We start from the raw sequence: 25,986 nt of genomic DNA on the forward strand, positions 1-25,986 counted from the left end.
GGAAATGTGAAATTCCTAGTAGGAGCAGGTTGCTTGAGTCAAACACTATCTGTTCTTTCAGGCAATTAGACTGGCCAGGGGCCCAAGGTGAGTGAGTGAGCTGGCTTTGTAGTGTATCATGGCTCCACCTAGCTCAAGTCCTGGCAGCCTCCTAGGAGTTTTAGATTGTCCTGGGAAGTGAGCCTCTCTCTGCCTTAGCTTGAGGCTAGCACAGCAACTCGACCTTTCACCTACTTAAAGAAAAGTTCACAGACCAACTAAATAATAGGTTGGGTTAAGAAAAAACAACTCTGCTATGAACAGTTTCTTTCTAATATTACACTCCAGAGGCTGATTTAGTCATTTGTGTTTTGCTGGGTGAATGTTTTGTTTGAATGGGAGGAAGGCAGTTGTAAAATAAATGCCTATATCCTGATGTAGTGTCCAAGAGGATCTATACAATGGCAAACTAAACACACACATTCATAAAGATTCATAAAGATTTTTTTTTTTTTTTCCGAGACAGGGTTTCTCTGTATATCCCTGGCTGTCCTGGAACTCACTCTGCAGATCAGGCTGGCCTCGAACTCAGAAATCCGCCTCCCTCTGCCTCCTGAGTGCTGGGATTAAAGGTGTGCCCCACCACGCTCGGCTGATAAAGATTATTTTTGAGTAAAGTTTCATCCTTTGCAAACATGAGACGTGGGTATGCGAAGATTTACGAGTAAACGGAGACATGCTGCATTAAACGAAGCCCATGCAAAAGAAATAATACAGGGCATGCTTTGAGCTTTCCCCTTCACAAGCATTTTCAAACCTCATTTTTTTTTTTTTCTCCTTGCAAGATTTGCTAGAAATCCGTGTTCAAACTAGGATAACGAATCCAGTCCTGAGAAGATTGGGAAAAAAACCCAAGCAGGTTATTTCTTCGTTTATATTGAGATTTACGCATCGCAGCAGTGAAGGCGGGTTTGCAGTTCTCAGCGGGGGCACCCTGGACGCCTCCGGTCTTCCCGCGCGGCGCCCCCCGCCCAGCTCCCCTCGGCAGCTGCTGTAGCAGCGGGTCGGTCCCGCCGCTCCCCTCCCCAAGGGCTCTATCCCCGCCCTGCAGGGCCCCAGCCGGGTCCAGCCGTCGGCCGCTCCGCAGAATGACCCATAGTAACCTCGCCCCGCCCCTGCCGCCAGCGCCGCGCTCCCCAGGCCGGCATTTGATAGGCCGAGCCCCGCACGCGCCACCGCCCGCGGGCCAATGGGCGGCGGTCTCTTTGCATATGCAACGAGCGCCAGCCCGGGGTGAGCGTCCAGGACTGCGGCTCAACAGACGCTGCTCAGCCGGCGCCCGGGAAACGTCGCTGCGGTTGTGGCCGCGGTCGCGGGCTCGGACGAGGAGGCGGCGGCAGAGCGGGAGGCTGAGCCGGCAGCAGGCGGTCGTTCCCGTCTCTCAGGGCGGCCCCAGCAGCTACGTCAGGGTCCTGAGGAGGTGGCGCTGGGCAGGAGCCGCTCTGAGGAGCAGCCAGGCCTGCGTGGGTCGGAGCCCGCGGTGAGTGCGCGCAGTGCCCGTTGTGAGGCGATGAGGGTCGCGGGATGGCGGCCAGGCCTCCCTCCTCCCACTCGGCGTGCATGCCGCTCGCCGGTGCCTGAGGGGACTCCTGGACCGCGGGGTGCTGGGCCGTGGCGGGGGTCGGGGAAGCGGGGGTTGGTGGAGGGTGAGTGGCGAGTAGGGCGTCCTCGCGGATTCGGGAAAACCGCCGGCGTGGAGCTGCGGGCGCGGGAGGAAGGATGCACCGCGGCCTCCTCCGCGGGCGCGGGCACGTGGGTGGGGTCGTCCCGCTCCACGCGGCCGCGCGGCGTCCGTGGGAGGAACCAGCACCCAGCGGGTCCCTGAAAACTGCGGGTGTGGGGCAGGAAATGCGGGTGCGGGCGGTGGGAATGGCGTGGTGTCCCCTCCTAAGTGCATTTTAGTCTCGGACGAGTCAGTCATGAGATGCAGACATAGGCAGCCCCGGGGGTCACTTGTGATCCCGTGATGGGATTTAACAGATGAAGATCCAACTGTATGGTCCGTTCTGGTTCTAGAACAGGTATTCCGATCACTTGTACATAGAGCCCCTCAAATTAGAAAGGGCAGGACAGTTTTTTGGGAGTCCAGTGGAAACTAGAGAGGGGGCTTGATGATAACTACCTAGAATGACAGAGCTGGCATTTATTGAGCTTTTATTAAAGGCCACACACCAAGAACTTTGTGCATGGCTATGTTTACATTGTTAGTCCACCGGGACGCTCGCACATTCTCAGTTTTACAGCGAGGAGCCTGCACTGTGAACACGTTAACTTAGCCCAGATCTGAGCTACTAGGAGAAGCTTGAGCCCCAGGAGGGCCTGTCTGAATCTAGAACATTTACCTCTGATGACTTTAGTAGCACACAGCCCTCTGTTTGGTGTTGGAATGGTTTCCGTGGCTTTGGGTTTCTAGGTTCTTTTGGGTCTTAGGGGTTCTGCAGAGCTGTAGTTTGGTGTTTTTGTTTTTCCTGGTTGTTTTAGGCTGTTTTGTATGCCCGCTTTGGCTCTGAGTGTGGTTGAAGGGTGCTGCTGAGTTGCCCGAGAAGTGCATGCAAAGCTTACTACAGAGAGGGAAGTGTTGGGACTTTGAGAGTGCGTTTTCTGGTGTCTCCCTGAGCACCCCTCACATGTAGAGTTGAAGGCTGATTGTATTTTCTTAACTTAGGCTCTGATTCTTCTGTCATAAAGTGTCTTGACTCCAGTGTGGCCACAGGAGAGGGTCACCTGGTGTCTTTGGAGTCCAGTTACTGGATTTGTAGGACATTTGGGCTGAGTGACTGGTACCCTGTGAGTCCCAAGATGTCCTCCTTGAAGAAAGCAAAGAAAGAAGGACACACTGAAGGACATTGTGTGTGGGAATAACACTAGCGCCTTCCTGATTCAGTTAATTGTTCACTGAGAGCCTTCTCATTGAGTCATGTCAGGCATTTTAGCAGGTGCTGGGAGACATAACAGGGACAGGTTGATCTGTCCCTGTGCCCTCAGGCTGGGATTAGACTACATGCCAATGATTTTGTAGATAAATGGGTGATTGCAAGCTATGTTACATGCAATAAAGGTGAGGTATTGGATGATTGAAGATTCTAACAAGCATTATGATTTACATGGAAATCCAGGGAGCTGCTTTTTAAGAACTGATTATGTGAGATTTTTTTCCTAGATGTCCAATTTGTGCTCTCAGGCTGAAATTAAATGTACATAGCACAAGCGCTTCAGAGCTTTTTGAGCAACTATAATAATATATTTTTTTAATTTTAATATATTTCCCACCAGATTGTCTTCTCAGTTCAAATTTCGAAGTATCTGAGTGAGATAGGTAGGGAGTATTCTCAGAGATGCATGCCTGCCTTTAGAGTGCTTAAAACTCAGAAGCAGGAATCTTTTATATGGACTGTGGATTTGAAGGTGGTGTGATTTAGACATCCCGGCCTTACAACACCCGCCTCACCCCACCCATCCCTCAGTGATAGGCTTTTCTGATTTTTCAGTAGGCATCATAATTTTTTTAAAGTATTCATTGTAGCGTATATTTTACTCAGTAACTTAACATAAAAATTTCAGCTCTAAGCTGGGTTTGGTGGCTCACCTTTTATCCCAGCACCTAGGAGTGAGGCCAGCCTGTTTTACTTAATTCTAGGACGTAATGAGACACTGTCTCAAAAAACCCAAAAACTAAATAAACATCTTTCAGTTCTTAGGAAGCAAGAAAACCATGCATGAATTGGGAGACTGTTAACTATATAGATATCTATTCAAACACTTAAGAAGGCAATATAACTAATTGTAATACTTTTATTGGATACCAGCTGTATGCAAGTATTGTCCTTTTGTGCATACTGTTTAGAATAAGTGCAAAGATGTGCTTAAGAAAATCCCTGCTCTGAAAATTTCATATTAATACTGATTTTTTTCATAGCACTGTCATATGTTAGACTAGCTGAGCTTTTGAAGAGGTTAATATGATGAGCAGAAATTCACGAAAGTGGAGATGTTAGGTGGAAAGCTGTCATGGCATGGTGATAGGTAGTATGAGCTGAGAGGAGCTCAGCAACTCAGACCCAGGCAACTGGAGGGCTTGCATGCACTATAATTCTCCGATCTGAGGCTCATTGTGAAAGAAGTAGGTATTGGATGTGGGAGAACATGTTTCTAGGTTTAGAAGTGGTCCATGGCTGTGGGCTTCTCTTTAGGGTGCTGGTTTAGTGTTCAGAAGTAGAGAATGCCATTTTGGGGCCTTCTCTTGTACTGGTGACAGTGTCTAAAACCATGTGCATGCCAGGCTGCCTGTGGAGGAAAGAGCAGAAAGAGGCCCCTTCGTACTGAGTAGAAGAGGCAGAGTTTGCAACGGAGATAGGAAGAGTAGCGTATTATTAGTTATCTCAGTATTATTGTGACAAATACTTGATCAAAGAAGACAGGAAAAGATTTTTGGTTCATAGTTTCCAAGATGTCATTCGGTTTTAGTGGGGAAAGGTTTGTTGAAAGAACATTTCATATCCAGGTGGCCAGGGAGTACAGAAAGGGGAATATAGGCAGGTTCTGGGGCAAGATAAAACCCTAAGAATACCCCACTGGTGACTGACTTCCCCCAAAGACTCCACCTCCCAGTAATGCAGTGCTTGTGTGTCTCTCAAGGAGTTAGTGCATGCATTTAGGCTAGCTCCCTGCTTTGTTTCGCGTTTACAGACCTTCTCCCCTAACCAGGGCTATGCTTAACTAATCTGGTAGGCATTTATTAATCCAGGCAAGTTGACAATCAGGAGTAACCATCAAAGGACACTGGAGATTGTCTGAAGTAGTCACTGTAGGGAAGGCAGTCAGTCAGTACCTTGGAGTGAGTGCTCCTGTGAGAACTCTTTGACCTTGCTGCTATGGTAGGATGGGTCAAGCCAGAGGGTTTTTTTTTTTTTTTTTTAATTGTAGTTTTGAGGCAGAATCTGTGTAGTTAAGGCTGTTCTCCAGACCGGTCTTGCTCCCCTCTCAGAGATCCTCCTGCCTTTGCCCAAGGATGCACCACCATGCCCACTGTTGACAAGGTTTTTGTTTTTTTTTCAAGGCAGGGCTTCTCTCTGTAGCCCTGGTTGTCCTGTAGCTTACTATATAGACCATTCTGGCCTCGAACTTGGAGACCCACCTGCATCAGCCTCCCAAGCGCTGTGGGATTAAAGGCTTGTACCACCACCCACCCTGCCCAGCTCTCCCCTCTCCCAACAGAGGTTTTGATCTTATGTTTTGATTGTTGAAGGAGGCTTTGTGGAGAGGGTATTGGAATAGGAATGAGTGAGCTAGGGTTACTCACCTGACTAAGTTGCTGGGCATGGGAAGGCTTGGTGCTTTGGCTTTTATAATCAGTACAGATTCTGGTAGATGCTTTCCCTTGAAGGCTCTTTTTTAGCAATCTTTATTTTAATTAACATAGCTTTATTTTCTTTGTTTCTAGTTTTCAAATTCTTTAGTATTTTGCATATCTTAATTATTTCACAAAAGACTGTAGGGAAACTCACAAACACTCTTTGCCTTGAGTGGTTTCTTTGTAAGTACTAGTCATCGTTGCCAATGCTGTGCCTTAGTGCTGGCTTCCTGTAAGAATTGTGAGATTTTAAATAAGTGTCTGCAGTATTGTCAATAAACATGAACCAAGAACCACTTTATTTGTTTTTAGAGAATGTAGAAGGTTTTTCATATTTTACTGTCCCCCCTACCCCCATTTTTCAAGACAGGGTAGGGTCTCTCTGTATAGTCCTGAATGTTCTAGAACGTGCACTGTAGACCATGCTGATCTCAAACTCAGCAGAGATCTATCTGCCTGTCTCTGCCTCCTGAGTGCTGGGATTAAAGGTGTGCATCACAGTTGTCCAGCTTTGCCTTCTTTCATGAAATAGTATCATTAAGCTTCTCTCTATATATAGTTCCACCTTAAGGAAGTCTTTTATGTATTAGGAACCTTTTTAGTAGAGTTGGAGATGTATGTAAATAGAAAACTGTAACTTGGGACCATTAGCTGGATTTTGTTCTATTATTTAAAAAATTACAAGTGCGTGTATATGTATGTCTGCATGTGTGTCTGTTTGTGTGCACATTCATTGGAGCCCCTGAGAGTCCATCTGCGTGAATGCACAATACACAGGTGAAAGTCAGAGGACAGCATTGGAGTTGGTTCTTTCTCTCCTTTATGTGGGTTCTGGATACTGAACTCAGTTCACTAGGCTTCAGTGGCAAGCCTTTACTTGCTGAGCCATCTCACTGACCACATCCTTTAGTTTTGTTCTCTTTTAGTTAATATTCGTTTACTGTGACGTGGGCTTTAGATTTCCTGGGAAAATGAATTTCTACATGTTAGCACATTGCAAACAGGCTGACTCTGGCATTCTCACACGTTCTCATTCAGATAACCAGCTTCTACTTTTATTACTTATAAGGCTTATGTCATATGACACGAATTCAGGTGGCATTTTTTTTTTTTTGGAACAGGGTCTTACTGTTTACTCCTTGAACTTGCTGTGAGGCTCAGGTTGGCCTTGAACTTGAGATCCATCTGCCTTAGCCTCCTGAGTGGCATATCACCAACTTTGGGTTGCTGAGTGGATTGCCATCCGTGTATATAACACTTGGTATGTAAATTGGAGTCAGTCACTTCTTTCTCAGACTTTGTTTTCCTTCTAAAGTTTTTCTTATAGTGGGGTGGGGCAGGCTTTTTTTTTTTTTTTTTTTTCTTTTTAATGTAACCTCATGCTTTTTGTTGTGGTTGTGTTGTTGTGTTGTTTTACTTATTATTATTATTATTTTTAATGTAACCCCATGCTGGCCTTGATTTTAAAATCTCCTTAGTCTCCCAGGTGCTGGGATTATAGGCATGCAGCACCGAGCCTGTCTCTGAGCTTTTCCTTTCAGTTTTTGTAACAGGACAATTTAAATTCTTGGAAACAAACAGGTAGGTAGTTTAGGAGGACTCAGCACTGTGCTTCTTTCCTTGCTTCTCTGCCTTTCTCCTCTGTTTTAATTTGCTTTTCCTAGTTCCTCTTTTTTTTTTTATTTTTCTATCTCTGTTTTTGTATTAAATAGGAACAAGCATTCTGGATTTGACCGGTTAACAAATTTACATTAAGGTTCAGCTATTGAGGACTAAGGGGATTAGAATGTATCCTTTCGGGAGGTATAGAGCAGAGACTTGAGGCAGATCTAGTCAATGATTTCATTCAGTGACTTATAGCAACTCAGAAAGACTTGTTAGATTAATTAAAGTTTCCTGGGGTATAGCAAGTGGAGAAGATGAGGGTCTTTTCACTTGTTACATACAGGAAGTGTATTGAGAAGCGTGTCCTGAGTTGCTTGCCATGATGCTACTAGAACTTGTGATATGGCATTGTCCACAACCATTTGGGCTTCCTATTGCACTTAATTTCCTGTCCGATCTCTTATATCTTTATCATGATTCATTCATTTCATTTCCCTTTTCTTTGCTTTGGCTTGAGGTTTTTGTTACCTGTGTTAAAATATTCAGGTGACAGACAGACAGACACAGATATGGAGACTTCTGTAGCCTAGGCTGGCCTTGTACATCACCATCCTGACTGGCTTGTACATTTTATGTGTTGACTACATGGAAATTACTGGGGTATTTATCTGGGTCTTTTCTTCTTTAGACATCTCAATAAATAAGGTTCTCAGAAAACATCTATGTCAGAGACAGTGGGCAGTAAATAGATGAAGCCAAAGATGAGTGAGACCAGACGCTTCTTCAAGAGCTAACAGGCCCTGTGAGAGGAAGGAGGCTGCTACCAGGAACATGGCCAGGAATGTGACAGACCTTTTGGCTTTGAGCCAGCAGGAAGAACTAGTGGATTTGCCAGAAAACTATCCACTGAGTACGAGTGAAGATGAGGGGGACAGTGATGGAGAACGAAAACGTCAAAAACTCCTGGAAGCAGTCAGTTCCCTTGGTAGAAAGAACACATGGAAGTTGGCAGAGAGATCTGAGGCTAGCCGGATGGTGTCAGAGTTCAATGTCACTTCTGAAGGATCAGGTGAAAAGCTGGTCCTTTCAGATTTGCTTGGGTCTGCTACAGCATTATCTGCGGTAGCTGCTGTGAAAAAACAGCTGCATAGAGTCAAGTCAAAGACGCTAACCACATCCCTTAACAAAGAAGAGGCTGACCGTGCCCTCAGGGAAGCAGCATTCAGCAAAACCTCACAAATGCTCTCCAGGTGGGATCCTGTTGTTCTGAAGAACCGGCAAGCAGAACAGTTGATTTTTCCCTTGGAGAAGGAGCTGCCAGCTGTTGCTCCCATTGAACATGTTTTTACTGACTGGAAAGCAAGAACCCCTCTGGAACAAGAAGTTTTTAACCTTCTTCATAAGAACAAGCAGCCAGTAACAGACCCTTTATTGACTCCTGTGGAAACAGCCTCCGTCAGAGCCATGAGCCTGGAAGAAGCCAAGATACACCGAGCAGAGCTTCAGAGGATGCGAGCTCTGCAGTCCTATTATGAGGCTAGAGCTCGAAGAGAGAAGAGAATCAAGAGTAAGAAGTATCATAGAGCTCTAAAGAAAGGAAAGGCCAAGAAAGCCTTAAAAGAGTTTGAAGAGCTGTGGAAAGACTGTCCAAATGCTGCATTGCAAGAACTGGAGAAAATGGAAAAGGCCAGAATGACAGAACGGATGAGCCTTAAGCACCAGGGCAGTGGGAAATGGGCAAAGTCAAAGGCAATTATGGCCAAATATGACCCGGAGGCTCGAAAAGCTATGCAAGAACAATTGGCTAAGAACAGAGAACTGACACAGAAACTCCAGGTAGTTTCAGAGAGTGAGGAAGAAGACGGATGCACAGAAGAGGGACTAGTCTCTGTCTCCCATGGAATGGATGACCTACAGATGAATGCAGATGGTGTAAATCCCTGGATGCTTAGCAGTTGCAACAGCAATGCAAAAAGGGGTGAGATCAAGACAGACCCCGAACAGATGCCTGCATTTGTGGCCCATGTGTCTTCTGAGAGTGAGGGAGATGAAAGACCAGTGGCAGAAGAACTTATGTTGAAAGAAAGAGTTGATCCCAACAATGCTAAGTTAATGGATGGCCAAGAAACAGAAGCCTCTGATAGCCAGGAGGTGAGAATACAGAAACTCAGCAAGGAAAGTCATCAGTCTGAGAGTCAGAAAGAGAGTTCAGAGGAGACTGTCCTCCATATCCAGAGAGAGGACCCTGCCTCAGAGAAGCTCGTGGTGCTTCAAAGGCTACAGAGGGCACATGTTCTGGAACAACAAGGAGAGTTGAGCAAAGAACATTATCCAAAAAAAGGGCTTTCCAGACCTTTGTTGAAAGGGGAGTGGAAGGAGATGAAGCCACCCACCAAGCCTGATGCCTCTGGAGGGAAGAAAAAGAAGGAACAAATGATTGATCTACAGAACCTCCTAGCTGCTAACTCATCTCCTTCTGTGAAGCCTTTGGCTGTGCCCACAATGCAGCAGTTAGAAGATGAAGTGGAGACCGGTCACAAGCAGCTAATAAAGGAAGCTTTTGCTGGGGATGATGTCATAAGAGAGTTCTTAAAAGAGAAAAGGGAAGCTATAGAGACAAATAAACCAAAGGACTTGGACCTGTCATTGCCTGGATGGGGTGAGTGGGTTGGTATGGGCCTGAAGCCCAGCGCCAAGAAAAGACGCCGTTTTCTTATTAAAGCTCCTGAGAGTTCTCCAAGAAAAGACAAGAATTTGCCGAATGTGATTATCAGTGAGAAGCGCAACATCCATGCAGCTGCTCATCAGGTGCGGGCGCTTCCACACCCATTCACCCACCACCAGCAGTTTGAAAGGACTATCCAGAACCCTATTGGGTACATGTGGAACACCCAGAGGACCTTCCAAAAGCTGACAGTTCCCAAGGTTGGCACCAAGCTAGGCCATATCATTAAGCCCATAAAAGCAGAAAGCGTAGGGCACTGCTCTTCCACAAGGTCTGACCTCTCTATCCTACAGAGCAGTCAGAAGTGCCTCTCCAGAAAACAGCAAAAACAACTGAAGAAAAGCTCTGCAGATTGAGCTTCTAGCAGAGTAGCATCTTTGTGACCTGGAGCTAGGAACCTCTAGTGTTTCTCTTGGTTGCATCATCGTGCTTCAGGGTGATTTCCTAAATTGACAAACACTGTGTACTTAAGCCACATTGTGGAAATAAGGCATTTTTATCCAATAAAAGGGCTTACATTCCATTTTGAGGTATATGATAAATTTAGAAATGATTCATTTATGGGAAAAATGCAGAGTACCTATATCGGTACCTATCCTAGGCTTAGAGAGGGATGTGTGGACAGAGACGTTCAGACTGGGACTGGGTAGAGGAAGCATGGGCAGCAAAAAATGCTCAGTTAGTTTAGATATTAAATTAATAGATCCTGGTGTAGTAGCTCATATATGTAATCAGCGTTTTTCGAGGCTGAGGATCATTTAGTTGAGGCCACAGAATGAGAACTTGGCTCAAAAACAAACAAACAAACCAAGCCCAAAAAGATTCTAGGAAGAGTTTATAGGCAGAATGACTTGGAGAAGACAGACAATGAAGATAGAGACAAGTAAAATTTAAGAATAGTGTTACAGTTTGCCATTCCTGGATAGCTTTCCTGAACTTTCCGGTGCAAAATGGAGGGCTCCCTTTCCTTAGTGGGTTTCCTCTTCCCCTGATATGGGGAACCTGACCCCAGTCTACCTAAGGAATGTCTTGTAATCCTTGGAGGAAGTTACAAGTTCAATTTCCTGGAATGTCTTAACATGCAAATGAGGTATCCCCTGAACCTTAAACTTCAGCTAATGAAACTTCACCTTAAGAAGAACCCCTTCCCACTCTCCAGGATCAATATATATAGCCCTTGCTCCACCCTGAATAAAGTATAGTGCACAAGCTGTTTCATTGACTACTGTCTTAAGAGAGCTGTTTTCTAAAAGTTCTAACATTGAAATCTTCAGAGACCCCTTTCCCTCAGCATTCATTGCCAGACCTGGATCCTGCTGACCCACCAGTTCTGAACTTCATTTCATCCATTCCTGCCTGGTGTGTAAAGAAGAATGGGACCGCCCCGCAGACCTCCCTTCAGCCCATCCTTCCCTGCCTGGCATACTGTGGAATTCAGCTCTGCTTCCCCCTGGTGTTCAACTGTCCCTGACATCCCAAGGGAAGACGCAGAATAACAGAAGCACAAAGTGACAGAATCTCGGCTACTGAAAAATCAGTTATGGAGGGCCTTAAATGTTTTGCAGAGTAATTTAAACTATACTTTTCATCTCTTCTCTTAGGCAAAGTAGAGGAATTAAGACTTGGATAGGGGACCGTTGTGACATTTGTGTTAAAGGAGTGAGTGCCAAGCTGGCAGCGTGCATGTAGGATGTATTGTATTAATGGGGGTAAGAGTTGAAAATGTCAGCTGCAGAAGTTAGGGTGAGCATGGGCAGGAGGGCTGGATGACAGGAGGTAATCACCTGGCAAGAGCTCTGTGGAGAATAAGAGAAAAGGGATTTTATTGGATCCCTTGAAGTTTGAGCAGGGTTTTAGACCTGGGAGGATTTAGCGTTCTATTTTTCCATTATTCTTGGAAAGATGGAAGGATATATTGAAGTGGGATGGAGAATTCAGGTTTTAGAAAATTCTTGTATATATTTGAAATGTAAAGGTATGAATGGCAGGGCATCCTTGCAGTCCCAGCACTTGGGAGCAGGCAGAGGCAGAAGGATAGCTGAAAGTTAAAGGCCAGAAAGGGTCTACATAATTCCAGTTCAGAGGAGGAGGGCTCTTGAGGTAGGTGATGGCTGGATGGTGGATCAAGGGAGTGGTAAAGTTGACTCCTTGAATATGGGATCAGATGCTTATGTTTTATAGTAATTGGTGCTCAAGACTTTTATCAAGAATGTGATTGCCAGAGAATCCATCTGTGAGTCCTTGGGACCAGACCACCAATGGGGCTGAGGGGTCATGTCTAGAGTATAGGTCAGAAAGAGCAGATCAATAGATGAAGGACTTTGAGATGCTCAGAGGCCATTATAACTGTTCATTTTAAAATGTTGAATTTTCTATTGATAGGAATCTTGTTCTAGGGATCCACACATCAAACTTTTTTGTATTTCTGTCTTGTTTAGTTTGGGTCATTTTAGTGAGGCACTTTTGGTGATCATAGTGTTTACCATAAAGGAATTCATTCTATGGCAGAATCTGAGTAGGGCAAATCTGTCAAAAGAGGCTTTTAGGAAGGATCACAGGCGTTCCTAAGCTTATAAAATAGATGCCAAGAAAGTAATGTGTGTGTAATCTAGGCAAGTGCTCTGCTACTGAGCTACATCCTCAGTTTTGTTTTGTTTTGGTTTTTGGTTTTTCAAGACAGGGTTTCTTTGTATAGCCCTGGCTGTCCTGGAACTCTGTGGACCAGGTTGTCTTTGAACTCAGAAATCCGCTTGCCTCTGCCTCCCAAGTGCTGGGATTAAAGGCGAGCGCCACCATGCCTGGCTTGTTTCTTTTTTTAAGACAGGGTCTTGCTTGTGCATTTTCGGCTGACCTTGACCTTGTTAGACCAGGCTGGCAGGCTGGATTGGCTTTGAACTCTCTATTCTGCCTCCCCAGTAATTCCCTGTGATAATTTTTTCTATGGCACTCACAGACCTTATGTATGTTCTTCATGAGCTCTGTCAACAAGCTATATCTGCAGGTGCCTCCCCACACTTAGAACTGTGCCCCTACCAAGGGATTTTTTTTTTTTAATTCTTTTTTTTTTTGTTTGTTTTAAAGACAATGTCTTTTTAAGTTGCCCAGGCCAGGCTAGAAATCGCCTGTCATTTGTTTAGGTAGTCCTTGAACTTATAATCTTGAAGCCTAAGCTTCCTGAGTAGCCAGGTTTATAGGCATGCATCACTGCTCAACAACTCATTATATAACATTTGTAATTCACCTTTGTGTGTGTGCTCTTCAGTGCCTGCTTGCCGGCACATGTCCATCCACCCACCCACACACCCACCCACCTACCTGATGTATGTTTGACCAGGTTCTGTGATGATGGCCACTAGGGATTGAGTAATGAGTAAAAGACACTTCTTCATGCATAGAGAAGATGAGCAGTAAGCAGTTTTATAAGCGATTATTTAATTACAGGCACAATAGTTATGGCTAAGGCAAAACACAGAATGTGGTAAGGGTGGAAAACTTTAAGTGGTGTTGGGCAAATCCAGGAGGAGAAGGATGGATAGTAGCAGGGAGGTAGGGGAATGTGGTGCATGCTAGGCCAGAGCGGCTGGGATGAGGTGGGGGCCTGACATTGGGGACAGTACACAAGGCCCAGAAGGTGAGTGAGTACTCTGTGGAGGCTCTTAGATAAAACTGGACCTAAAGTATAAGACACCAGATCAGAGAAAGGTAAAAGGTAAAAATCCTCAAAAAGGCTATGACCTGGGGTGGGAAAACTCGGGAACTTGCAGATTGTGCTGTGACAACTGACCAGCAGCATCTCAGGTCAGTTTGTTTTGGTCCCAATCACTTCACAAAGAGTAGTTTTATTACTATAAGACATGAAAAGAGTTAACATTTATCTTGTGGCTTGCATTATATGATAAGGAATGTCAGAATTTACCAAAGTTATTTTTGGTAAAAACTTAACTCTTACGTCCAATTATAATTTATTTTAATATATTAAATTTAGTAATCTAATCGTTTTAGTCAAATTACATAAAATTTATAATTCTATAAAGTTTTTTTGGTCATGAAGTTTTCCAGACTGTCTTCAAATTCACAATCTCAAAGTCTGCCTACCTGTGCCACCATGCCTGGTTTAAGTTGTAAGCTTATTGTTTTAAGCAAGGGCCCACTGTGTAGTCCTGGCTTGTCTACTTGCTATGTAGACTAAACTGTATTTGAGCTGGTAGCTGTTCTTCTCTTCAGCCCCCTCCCAGAACCCCTGGCTCGCTCGCTCCATCCCTCCCTCCCTCCCTCCTCTACCTCCTTCCCTCCTCTCCCCTTCCCTCCCTCTCTCCCTTCCCCCTTCTCTTCCTTTCTTTCTTATGATGAGGTCTCTGTGGAAGCCTGGGTGTCCTGGCCTGGAGCGCACAGATTGACTTGCCTCTCTACCTCTTAAATGCTGGGATCATCATGAGCCATGTTTCAGGTTTTATGTTTAGAACAGGTATATTTCAAGTTGGTGTTTAGAGTCTCCAGGTTCTGTTTAGTTTGTTTAAAAAAAAGTTATACACTGGTTTGTGATTTTTAGTATATAAAATTGGTTCCTGTCTGAATGTGTGGAAATAATTTGTTCTCATTTCCTTAAGAGTTTGCTTGATTATAATAGTATATGTTTTGTATGAAAAGTAGAAAATATGTAAGAACATAAAGTTGACAATTTAGAAATCAGTACTAATTTTGCATCCAAAATATGGCCACTGCTGATATTTTTTTGTTTGTTTGCTAACAAGTAAAACTATATTGTGTATATTCAATATTCAGCCTATTTTCCTTATTAGTATGTCACAAGCAATTACAGTGTTAACAGATGTTTGAAATATTTGTAGTGGCTATATAATGAATGTATGTGTCAGTGTGTTTGATATTTCCCAGTTACTGTGTATTTGCCTATTTCCTTTTGATTGCCTGTTGCAGATGACTTATTAAAGATTCCTAGAAGTGAAGCATTGGATAAAGGCTATGAAGAAGAAGTTGAGTGCTCTTAATAAAAATTATAAACTTGCTTTCTAAGTGGTGCTTCATTCTTGTGCCCTCATCACAAGGGTGGCATATTTTACTAGTGCTTGTGCTACGGACTCAGAGCTAGAAGACACTTTCATTTTAGAGTTTTTTTTTTTTTTTTTTTGAGACAGGGTCTCTTTATTGTATAACACTGTTTGCCCAGAAACTTGTTATGTAGACCAGACTAGCCTTGAACTCATAGAGCTCCATCTGTTATCCTTAATGTTTTGTGTATATAAAAACCAGAATGACTCTCCAAAGAACTTAGCCTCTTGGATATTTTGGTTAAACCAGACTTTGAAGTTCTGATTTAAACAATCACCATACTTATCCATTACCTATACTCTCCTGAAAGATTTGAAGAACAGGGCTAGTTGGATGACAGCATAACCCCTCAATGATTTACTGTGTGTTGAGTAAATTGATAGAAAAATCCAGCTAACCAGATTTTATATTATATCCCTTTGGTTTTTTTTGGGGGGGGGGGGATTTCTAGCCTATTTTTCAGAAGCAAAGGCATAAAATTCCTTACTGTATTTTCTGTGATGTTTCTTGTTTTACTCTTTTGGAAATAAGTTCATAAAGCAACAGAAACAAAGGGAAACTACAGTTATTGATTTGTAGTGCTTTCTGTGTTGCTTGGGCTAAGTGTTTTAGAGATGAGTCATTAATGTGTGCCCACTTCTTTGAAGTGTAGGTGGAAACCAGCAAAACCTATAGAGGTTTATTTAAAGCATTGGGTTCTTAGAGAAAAGATCCCAAGCACTTGCTAGAAGATTTCATAAAGAGGTGACATCAGAGTTGGAGTTTGGAGAGTTGGAGCTGTGTAAACGCACTGGGATTGATGGGGCAAGGGTGGAGAAAAATAGTGGCATTTGTAAACCCTGAAGAGTAATTATGACTGTTAAATTGACCATTGTGTGGGATATCTGTCAGCAGCCCCTCCCTGAGTACTGGACTCCACAAGGGCTGGGGTGTGCAGCATGCCCAGTCTTCAACAGATGCTTGACCATTAGCTAATAATTACTTCATGGATTTAAAATATTTTTTCACACACACACACACACACACACACACACAGAGAGAGAGAGAGAGAGAGAGAGAGAGAAGATAATGCTACTTTAAGAGAGAAGGCAGTAAGCAAAAAAACAAAACAAAACAAAACACTAGTGCATGCTTTCTCCAAATAAATTGGCTCACAACAATTCTGAGACACTTAAAATCTCACAACACTGAACAATAGGATCTGTTATCACCACCATTCAGTAAAGAAACCGAGGCCCAGAAAAGTTATAAGCTTCCGAAGAACAGTCATCCAGTAAGAGGATTCCAACCCAAACACCCCAAGTTCTAGACTCGTGTTTCTGTCCATCAAACCACAGTAGGCAGGATAGGGGTGCTACACTTCACAGGGGGATTCTTACAGGAAGCCAGCACTAAGGCACAGCATTGGCAACGATGACTAGTACTTACAAAGAAACCACTCAAGGCAAAGAGTGTTTGTGAGTTTCCCTACAGTCTTTTGTGAAATAATTAAGATATGCAAAATACTAAAGAATTTGAAAACTAGAAACAAAGAAAATAAAGCTATGTTAATTAAAATAAAGATTGCTAAAAAAGAGCCTTCAAGGGAAAGCATCTACCAGAATCTGTACTGATTATAAAAGCCAAAGCACCAAGCCTTCCCATGCCCAGCAACTTAGTCAGGTGAGTAACCCTAGCTCACTCATTCCTATTCCAATACCCTCTCCACAAAGCCTCCTTCAACAATCAAAACATAAGATCAAAACCTCTGTTGGGAGAGGGGAGAGCTGGGCAGGGTGGGTGGTGGTACAAGCCTTTAATCCCACAGCGCTTGGGAGGCTGATGCAGGTAGATCCCAGGGTTCAAAGCTAGCCTGAGCTTCACAGAGAAACCTTGTCTCAAATCAAACCAAATCAACCCCACCCGCAACGTTTTCATTAGTTTCTAATAGGAAGTAAATGAGTAGAGAAGATACCTCTTTGAAGGAGAGACTAAATAAAAGGATGACCTGATGCTTTTAAAGTGGTGGTGATGTTAAATCATGAGGTTTACCAGAGGGCAGAAGAGATTGTGAGGAAAGCATTGGGTAGGAATCCACTGAAGGATGTGGTATAAGAGGGACTATTACTGATTAGAGGGACATGGAGGTACCATGGCAAGGGAGGGATCATGTATAGAGGAGTTGGGAATTTGAGCAGGGAATATTGAGGCTGCAGTGATTAATTGCAGTCAGGTCAGGAAAGGCCTTGAAGGACTGGGGAGGTGTGATTCAAGCAGTGGACAGTACAGAGACACCTCGGATCAACATCTCACATGGGAGGATTTTTAGGAAGGGGATTATGCAGACACTTCCGCTGAGTGGGGCTGGAAGGGAAAGAGCAGGGACAGGAAGCACTCTTTTTTTTAATATGGGGTTATAGCACATTGGTATGGGTGGGGGAGGGGAGTTGAGACTTGTGGTAGAGGCAGCTAGTAATGACCTATCCTGCTGTTGCTAGGCCCTTGAGGGCAGGCCCTCAAAAATGCCTGATTGCTAATAGAAAATGTAAGTATTGATGAAGTCAGAGAAGGATGGAATAGAACTAGAATTAGGCTATATTCAATGATTCTGTACTATTAAATAAAAACCAGGCTTTTAGAAAAAAAAAAACCTTTTTTTTTTTTTTTTTTTTTGTGCCTAGAAGGTAATTCAGAAACCTTTTATTTGTGTTTGTGTGCATACTAGTGCATGCTGATACACTCTGGTGGAAGTCAGAACAACTTATGGGGTGTTGGTTCTTTATTCTACCTTGCAAGTCCCAAAGATAAAACCTGGGTTGATAGCTACTTGGTGACAAGTACTTTTAGCCATCTCTGGCCTAAGCAGGTTTTTGTTTTTGTTTTTTTTTAAATGTCTACGGGAAGTGCTTAATGACCTAAATGGGCACCATTGTACACACGTCCATACTATTGAGAGTTTTCTGTAGGGCAGGTTTCTGGGTTGGTTTTTTTTTTTTTTTTTTTTTTGGTTGTTGTTTATTTGTTTTTGAGTTTGAAAGGTTGAACAGGTGCCAGCCAAGATAGGCAGGCCTGTCAACTATTCTGTGCTCATTATGTAAATCTGAACTTTCCTATTGAGATTAAAGAGTGAAACATTTGCATATCCTAAGTATTATTTTGGTGAGAAATGTCTGTATTGCCATCTGTTGTTTTAATTATCGGTACTAACTACATAGATACTTGTTTGCCCTTTAAAAATGATCTTAGTTCTAAAATAACTTCGTAGGCCTATGACATGTGGGGCAGCTTTTGTTCTTCCTTTTTCTTTCCCCACTTCCCACCCCAACTCTGCATATATCTGCAGATTTTAATGATCTTCATTGAAGTTTTTTTGTTAAAGAGTATCCAGTGGCTGGGCAGTGGTGGCGCACGCCTTTAATCCCAGCACTTGGGAGGCAGAGGCAGGTGAATTTCTGAGTTCGAGGCCAGCCTGGTCTACAGAGTGAGTTCCAGGACAGCCAGGGCTACACACAGAGAAACCCTGTCTCGAAAAATAAAAGAATATTTAGTAATAGTTTTTAGTAAATTATAAAATGTTCCTTTTTAACTCGGTTATTATTTTTTAAAAAAATTTTATTTATATATTTTTGCTTTTATTCAGACTGTATTACCATGATGCTGGCTTTGTTACTATAAAACTAAACATAAGACTAGAAATTCCACTTGTTCCTGTTGACTTGATCTCTGGCCTGGATTCCTGCTGTTTGAGGCAGGAGGATGTTGTTGAGTTTCTTCTAAAATGAAGCAGGAAGTTTTAGTTATCAGAAAACCCAGACAAACCAGGATGACTTATGTGTAAAGTGAGTTGAGACAGGCTCTCACTGTGTAACCCTGCTGGGCCTCCCTGACAGAGCCTGGTGAGTGGTTGCCACCATGACTGGTTCCTGGAGTGTTTTTTCTCTTTTTCTTTTTTGCCATTCTCGAATATAGCCTCATACATGCAAGTAAGCACTAGCTGCTGTCAACCTAGTCTGAAGTGTATGTAATTTTAATGTAAACATGGAGTCATTCTTACCAATATGGACAATAATATGTGGAGTATTTATTTATTTCTGTAATCACTGTTAGTATTTCCCTGTAATTTTCTTACTGTGTCAGATAACTTTCTATATTTATATTGTTAGGCTGTTGTAGAGCTTGTATTCATCATTCACTCAAACTATACTTGATATGAGCACTGATGTCTTAGGCTGTTAAAGATGTTTAGTTTATATATTATTTTACAGGCATGGGAAAAAGACCCCAGTATTCTGGGGTGGAAGCTCTGGGGAGGCAGTGACTGCTGGGGCGACGATTAGGTCTGGGAGGTAGCGCAGAGTAGTATAAATACAAAGAATGGATGGGAGATGGATGTGGGTGAGCTTGACATCTGAGGCTGGGGCTGCAGTGCAGACCACAGACCTGGTCATTTCAGTTTTATGACCATTATAATTTACGTAGTGACTCAGCTGTTGCTGCTGCCTTCCTATTGACTTCTCAGTACTGGTATATTGTGTGTATGTGTTGGGGAGTGCAAAACCCATCCTGATTTATAACAGGAGGACCTTGAGCCTCTAAGTCTAGTTTGGGAATACATAAGACCTTGTCTCAGGCCAGGCAGTGGTGGTGCATGCCTTTAATCCCAGCACTTGGGAGGAAGAGGCAGGTGGATTTCTGAGTTCAAGGCCAGCCTGGTCTACAGAGTGAGTTCCAGGCTATATAGGGATACACAGAGAAAGACCTTGTCTTAGAAACCCTTACAGAAAACCAAAAATCTACAAAACTTTGAGCTGCTACAGCCTTTGCCTTCAATGAACAAGCACTTAAAATCACCTCAAAACTAGCGATTAGAAACCATATTCCCTTTATACACTCAAAGACAGAATATACGCAAACAGTTGTCTTCTGTAGAATTTGCCTACCTTACTTTTTCACATTGTATTTTGCCAACACTTTGTTGTTTGAAATGTTTATATTTTGTCTCTGGCCTTTGGGTCACCCCCCCCTTCCCTCCCACCCTCCCCTCTCGTTCCTCCCTCCTCCCATCTATCCTTTGGAATTTCCCCTGCCTCCCTCCCTACCCCCTCCTTCCCTTCCTTCCATTTGATTTTTTTTTGAGACAGTAGCCTTGAATAACCTTGAGTAACCTTGGCTCTCCTGGAACTAGTTTAGGCTGGCCTTGACCTCAGAGAGCTGGCCTCTGCCACCCTGAGTACTGGTCTTAAAGGTGTGTGCCACCACCGCTCTTTTATTTTCTAGGAAAGAAAATAAAAGTTCAAAAGTGAAGTTATGTTTCTGCTTAAAACAGTCTTCATCAAAAAGTTAGGCAGTTCACTTTAATGGGTATGTGTTCATGGGATACTGAATGTTAATTGTCTGGACTTAGAATTATTAAGACACAAGCAGTTAGATTGTCATATAATCTAATAGCTAATGTTCTGGGGGGTATGTATGTATGTATGTATGAATATATGTTATATATTTGCCTCTCACTTGGAGAAAATGATTAGCCTACATACAAAGGAGTATACAAAATGTACATAGTTCCAGTCATTATTGTCTTAATACACACGGCATTCACTTATTGACTTGACACACAACAATCACAACAGTTGCTATCAATGAGTTGTGAGTACCTGGCTCCAGTCACTCTGCTTTTACACTTAATCTGTTAACACAGAGATGGTGACACATGTCATGCGATCCTCCCCGTTCCCTCCCCCCTTTAATCAAACAAATTATAAAATTTTGCCTTTGAATGGAGAAAACTTGAAACTGCTTTTGCATGTAATAAAAAAGTGTGGATTATGGCTTGAAAAGGTAAATTAGAAGAATAGGAATAGATTTTCTTGGGGTGAGCAAATTGAAACAAGGTGATTCAGAACTCTATACTGAGTGAGTATAAGTATTTTTGTTGTTTGTGTGTATGTGTCTATGTGTGTGTGAGCAGTGGGGGACCACAGAGTAGACGACTGCATTTTGGAGGGTTCTGCAGTGTTTTCTGGGCTCTAAGGAAGCTTTTTTTTTTTTTTTTTGGTTTTTCGAGACAGGGTTTCTCTGTATAGCCCTGGCTGTCCTGGAACTCACTTTGTAGACCAGGCTGGCCTCGAACTCAGAAATCCGCCTGCCTCTGCCTCCCGAGTGCTGGGATTAAAGGCGTGCGCCACCACGCCCGGCTAAGGAAGCTTCTTAAAGGACATATTTTAGGAGATTGCAGTAGAATTGGTCACACTTTATGCTAAACTTTATTCTCTGTGGGATTTCAGTGAGGTCTAGAAAGTAGCTTTCAACACATTTTCATAGTACTGTGTTTTAAAATCTACTGATATTTAAACGTTGAACATGAAGTACTAGACATACAAAAGATTACTAGTATGTGACTATATATTATAACTAGGCATGGTCATGTGCATTCTATCTGTAATCCAAACACCTAGCAGGCTGAGGCAGGAGGATTGCCTTGAGTTAGAGTGATTGTCTCACTGAAGCTTATGGAGAGAGCTCAAAGCAGAATAGTACTAATTTTCATCAAAGACTAGTTAAGTCTCCTTTTATTTACTTACAAATTATATTTTTGTAAAACCAAGCCACTGAGAGTGGGCTACTGAGGGGCACCTTTGGGCATTAAGGCTCTGGGATACCTGTGCTTTGCATGTGGGGCTTGCCTTGGTTGCACAGGATATGTTGCTTCAGGAGCTGTGGCTGGCTCTTAACGTGAGTGAGTGACTTCTTTTCTTGTGATTACTATTATTTCATGTCACAGGGACTTCATGGATAGACACATGACCTCACTCTCTTATATGAACCAAAAGAGTGGCAAACAAATTGATAGTGATGAAAAGCCTAGCTGTAATCAGCTTGTGGTATGATATGTGCAACAGACTTGAAGTATGCTAATGACTTAATCCTCCTAATGAGGTCATGATACAAGAAGTCTATTTCTGTAAAGGAGAAATAGGAACAGTTTGGGTGGCATTTAGTAAATTGTTGAGAGTCAAACCTGGAATTTTGCTTTATAGCTTAAATGTTTATAGGTTGAGCTAGGGTGTGGTGGTACACACCTTTAATCCCAGCACTCGGGAAGCAGAGGCAGGCGGATCTCTGAGTTTGTGGCCAGCCTCTACAGAGTTAGTTCCAGGATAGCTAAAGCTACACAGAGAAACCAGAAGAGTGAAGCTGAATAAACTTCAGTGTTTTCTAATGAAAAAGTGTGGAGGTGCTTAAGTGAAGGTAAGAATATTGGAATGGTATTTTTATAGGCGAAAATCAAGTCCTGTTAGCAGATGCATTGCTTTTTGCAGTTAACATAGGGATTGTCCCATGTTTTTCATGTTTGTTCCTAGCAGGAACATCTGTTTAGCCTTGCAGTTGAACCTGAAGTGTTAGAATTTTAGTATTTACCATATTCCATGGAGAGTAAATTGGAGCCAGCATTAACTCAAGTCCTTGTTACCACTGTTCTAAAAGGAACAAGTCTTGGGGCTGAGAGAGCTCAGACCTCTGGCTACACTTCCAGATTCTGCATGCAGTTCTCAGCACCCACACAGTGCTGTAACTCCAGTTCCAGGGGATCTGACACCTCTCACACCAGTGTATTATAAAATAAAGGTAAATGAAAAAAAAGGAACAAATCTTATGAAGTTTTTTTTTTTTTTTAAATCTTATCAAAATAGTATTGTCAGTAATAGTACTTAGTACGTCATGGGGCATATCTAAATCAAACAAGCCCTTATATGGTCTTAACTGTGCGTAAAAAAGTGAACACTTTTTACAATGCTGTTGTGCTTTCCCAGAGCCCTATTTATATCTACTGCATTTCACATTTATACTCATTTTATTTTTGTGCATTAGATAAGTGGTGGCAGATGGGTGAAGTCAGGTATAAAAAGTTGTTTCTTGATAATCAAACTTAATTAGTGCTAGAGGTCAGGCTACTATTATTTTGCCAGCTCTAGGAGATGAGTAATTGTAGAGAGCCAACCTTCTCATCACTTGCTTGCCTGAGATTTTCCCTCATTTCCAGCAGTGAAGGTTCTACATTCTGGGAAATTCTGCCGGGACCAGCAAATCAGGGTGGTTGCCATCCTAATTAACTTTAGCACTTTGTGCTAGATTGGAAATGGGAGTACAGTTGCCCTGTGATGTAGATGGCATCTATTTCCTTGTTTTGGATTGTTCGTCAGTTTCTGTAGAATGCAGATGACTGAGGAAAACCTCAGTGGTAGTAAAGGACCCAGTTTGTTTTTTTTGTTTGTTTGTTTTGAGACAGGGTTTGTCTGTGTAGCCCTGGCTATCTTAGAACTAACTGTTACCAGGCTGACCTTGAACTCAGAAAGAAATCTGCCTGCCTCTGCCTCCCAAGTGCTGGGATTAAAGGCGTGTGCCACCACTGCCCGGCAGGACCCAGCTTTTTAATTAAATAAAAATAATGTAAAATCAAAAGAGAATGGCCAGATGTATTAGTCATTGCTCTGTTTCTGTGAAGGAGGTGACACCATGACCAAGGCAGCTTAATTTGGACCTTGCTTATATAGTTGTAGAGGTGTAGTTTGTTGTTACCATGTGGGGAGCATGGCAGGAACATGGCAGCACTCATGACGCTGGGACAACAGTGAAAGCAGTGTACACCCTGATCTCAGGCCAGGAGAGGAAGAGAGAGGAAGACACTGGGCCTGGTGTGGGCTTTTGAAACCTAAAAGCCACTTCTAGTGACACACTTCCTCTGACAAGGCCACACCCCATAATGCAACAGTTCCAGTATCTGATGACTGAGCATTCAAATATACAAGCCTGTGAGGCATTCTTTCTGAAACTACGCTAGATAATACCATGTTATTAGGATATGTCTGTTTTTTTTCTACTCTGATGATGTTCTTGGAATACCACAACCATTTGTTTTCATGTTACCATTTATCTGTGTAGAAGCTTTCAGTCCCCTCCCACCTACCCACCCACAAAAATCCATAGTCTGTGGGCTGCTTTTCCTAATACTTCATAATAGGACAAACTGTCATACAGCAACAAAACAAACACCAGCCTGGACTGGGGTAGCATCCAGCCTCAGTCTGGCTTCCCACTGTGCTGTATAGCAGCTTTGGCTCTTGTTCTTTTTTTTTTTTTTTTTAAAGATTTATTTATTTATTATATGTAAGTATACTGCAGCTGTCTTCAGACACTCCAGAAGAGGGCGCCAGATCTCGTTATGGATGGTTGTGAGCCACCATGTGGTTGCTGGGATTTGAACTCTGGACCTTCGGAAGAGCAGTCGGGTGCTCTTTCCCACTGAGCCATCTCACCAGCCCTTGGCTCTTGTTCTTACTCTCTTAAGTTAAGCTGGCTGGTTGGCTGGCTGGCTGGCTCCCTTCTAGAACTTCATATGTAAATACTGTATTTACATCATTTCCCCCTTAAAATGCCTACTGTCTTTCCCCACTCAAATTCATGATCTCTTCAATTATTGCTACACACACACACACACACACAGTGAGAGCGGGCGTGCGCCAGCCTCCTAAGTCCATTTAGTGTTTGTTTAGGACCGATCACCTGGGATTGGCTAATCTATGAAGGACCTCATCCCTGGAGAAGACAGACTCTGTCCCTCGCAGCAGCCGTTGGTTGGCTGCAGTTTTTTGTTTATGGGTAGGGCCTTTTGAGGTTGTCACCATTCACAGTGGCATGTCAATGCTGTTGAGATGGTACAGGTCTTGTTTAATCAGTTGCATTTTTAAGATTTCATGGGTGCAGTGTTCTTGTCTTGTATAGAAGGCATCTCACAGATGATGTCCAGGTGTCCAGGGGGCTCTTACAGTCTTTCTGTCCCCTTTTGCATGATGTTTTCTAAGTCTTAGGTGTAGGGCTTGTGTTAGAGATGTATCAGGTGGGCTGGGTACTATTCTCTGCACTTTGACCAGTTGTAATGATGTCCGTCTACTGCAAAAAGCTGCTTTGATGGAGGATGAGGGCTATACTTACTGTGGGTACAAGGATGAGTATTTAGAATGTAGTTAGGAACGGTACTGATCTAGGAAAATAGCAGTTGTAGGTTCTCCTTCCGGGCTTCTAACCATTGGAGCCACAGCCAATCATGAATTCATTCCTACTGAGTGGGCCTTACGTTCCGATAGACAGCTGTGGTTGCCCCAGGTTTAAGTGCTGCCATTTTACCCTTGAGGCTCTATGGCTGTGCTGGTCTGTGTGGTTTATAGGCTTCACAACTGGGTAGGACTGCTGGTGGCTTTTCTCCTCTGGCAGCCTGCGTAGTATCTTCAGATGCTCAGAGAGCTAGTCTTCAGGGAGGAGGCTTCCAGGTCAGTTCCAGCTTGATTCTTCTAAGTCTTGGGTGTGAATTATGTGGTGTTTTTAGCAATAGTGTCAATGCCTGGTAGACTACCAACGACAGCAGCAATAGCGCTTATATTATTGGGAGATAACTGTCCTGACCAACTTGAAGCTTTCCTCTGCCTGGTACTGGGATTGGCTAGATAGTACATGGCTCTAGGGAAGAGTGGTATTACCTCAAGTGGCGTAACCTCCTTCAAAGTATGTATGAGTCCGTGGCTATACACATACTAGATACATATATTTGCATGTCTGTGAATGTATTTCTAACTTACATTGTGTTCCTGTGGTTTTCAAGCATCCTTAGTGTGTTAGTTATCCATCCTTTCCCCTCCTTCTCTCCCTTTCTATTGCCCCCCCACCTTCCCCTTCCAGGTAAACTACATTTCTTCCAGTTTTCCCAATTCTCAGGTTACAGCGTTTGTGTCCTACCATCTCCCCCACCCCCATGGACGTACCTCTCCCCATGGTCTCTTTACTTGGTTTCTGTGGTTACTTCAGGTTCTATTCTAAAGATTCAGAGATGGAATCTGTAAGTAAGAGAGAACCTGTGATGTTTGTCTTTCTGAATCTAGGTTCCTTTTCAGTATGTTTTCTAGTTCCATCTATTTATCTGAGAATATTGTGATTTTATTTTTCTTTACGGATGACTAGAATCCCATTGTGTGTACTTACCAGGCATTATCCATTCACTAGTTAAAGTGAGGTTGTTTTCATTTTCTAGGTACGGTGACTAGAGCAGGACCAGGCATGCTGAGCATGTCTCTATGGAGCAGGATCTTGAGTCATTTGGGCATGTACCATAGAGTGGTGTGGTTGGGTCATAAGGCAGCTCTTCGGGCTATTGAGGATTCTTCACACTGAT

At 43.2% G+C, this 25,986-nt stretch overlaps 2 protein-coding genes across 3 annotated transcripts in view; both read left to right on the forward strand.

Moving 5' to 3' along the window:
• The first annotated feature begins 1,280 nt into the window (after positions 1–1,280).
• Acsl3 (acyl-CoA synthetase long chain family member 3) overlaps positions 1,281–25,986 on the forward strand; it is a 54,274-nt gene continuing 29,568 nt past the window's right edge. Inside the window, exon 1 of one of the 2 annotated variants that reach the window (XM_021176233.3) lies at positions 1,281–1,519. The gene's annotated coding sequence lies outside the window, so the exon portion shown is untranslated. Of the gene's footprint in view, positions 1,520–6,511; positions 6,651–25,986 lie in introns of those variants that run through there. The other variant, XM_021176316.3, reaches the window with a different exon arrangement.
• Positions 6,554–14,827, forward strand: LOC110304627 (U3 small nucleolar RNA-associated protein 14 homolog B). The gene is made up of 2 exons (XM_021176098.2): positions 6,554–6,650; positions 7,683–14,827. Exon 2 carries the CDS (start codon positions 7,826–7,828, stop codon positions 10,073–10,075), a length of 2,250 nt encoding a protein of 749 aa, XP_021031757.1. The 5' UTR covers positions 6,554–6,650; positions 7,683–7,825; the 3' UTR covers positions 10,076–14,827.

This window comes from Mus caroli, unplaced genomic scaffold, assembly GCF_978045245.1.
Source record: "Mus caroli unplaced genomic scaffold, Mus_caroli_1 scaffold_1, whole genome shotgun sequence".
Lineage (NCBI taxonomy): Eukaryota > Metazoa > Chordata > Mammalia > Rodentia > Muridae > Mus > Mus caroli.

Coding starts and splice junctions, on each gene's coding strand:
- LOC110304627 (XM_021176098.2), top strand. CDS start 7,826: ATGGCCAGGAATGTGACAGACCTTTTGGCTTTGAGCCAGCAGGAAGAA.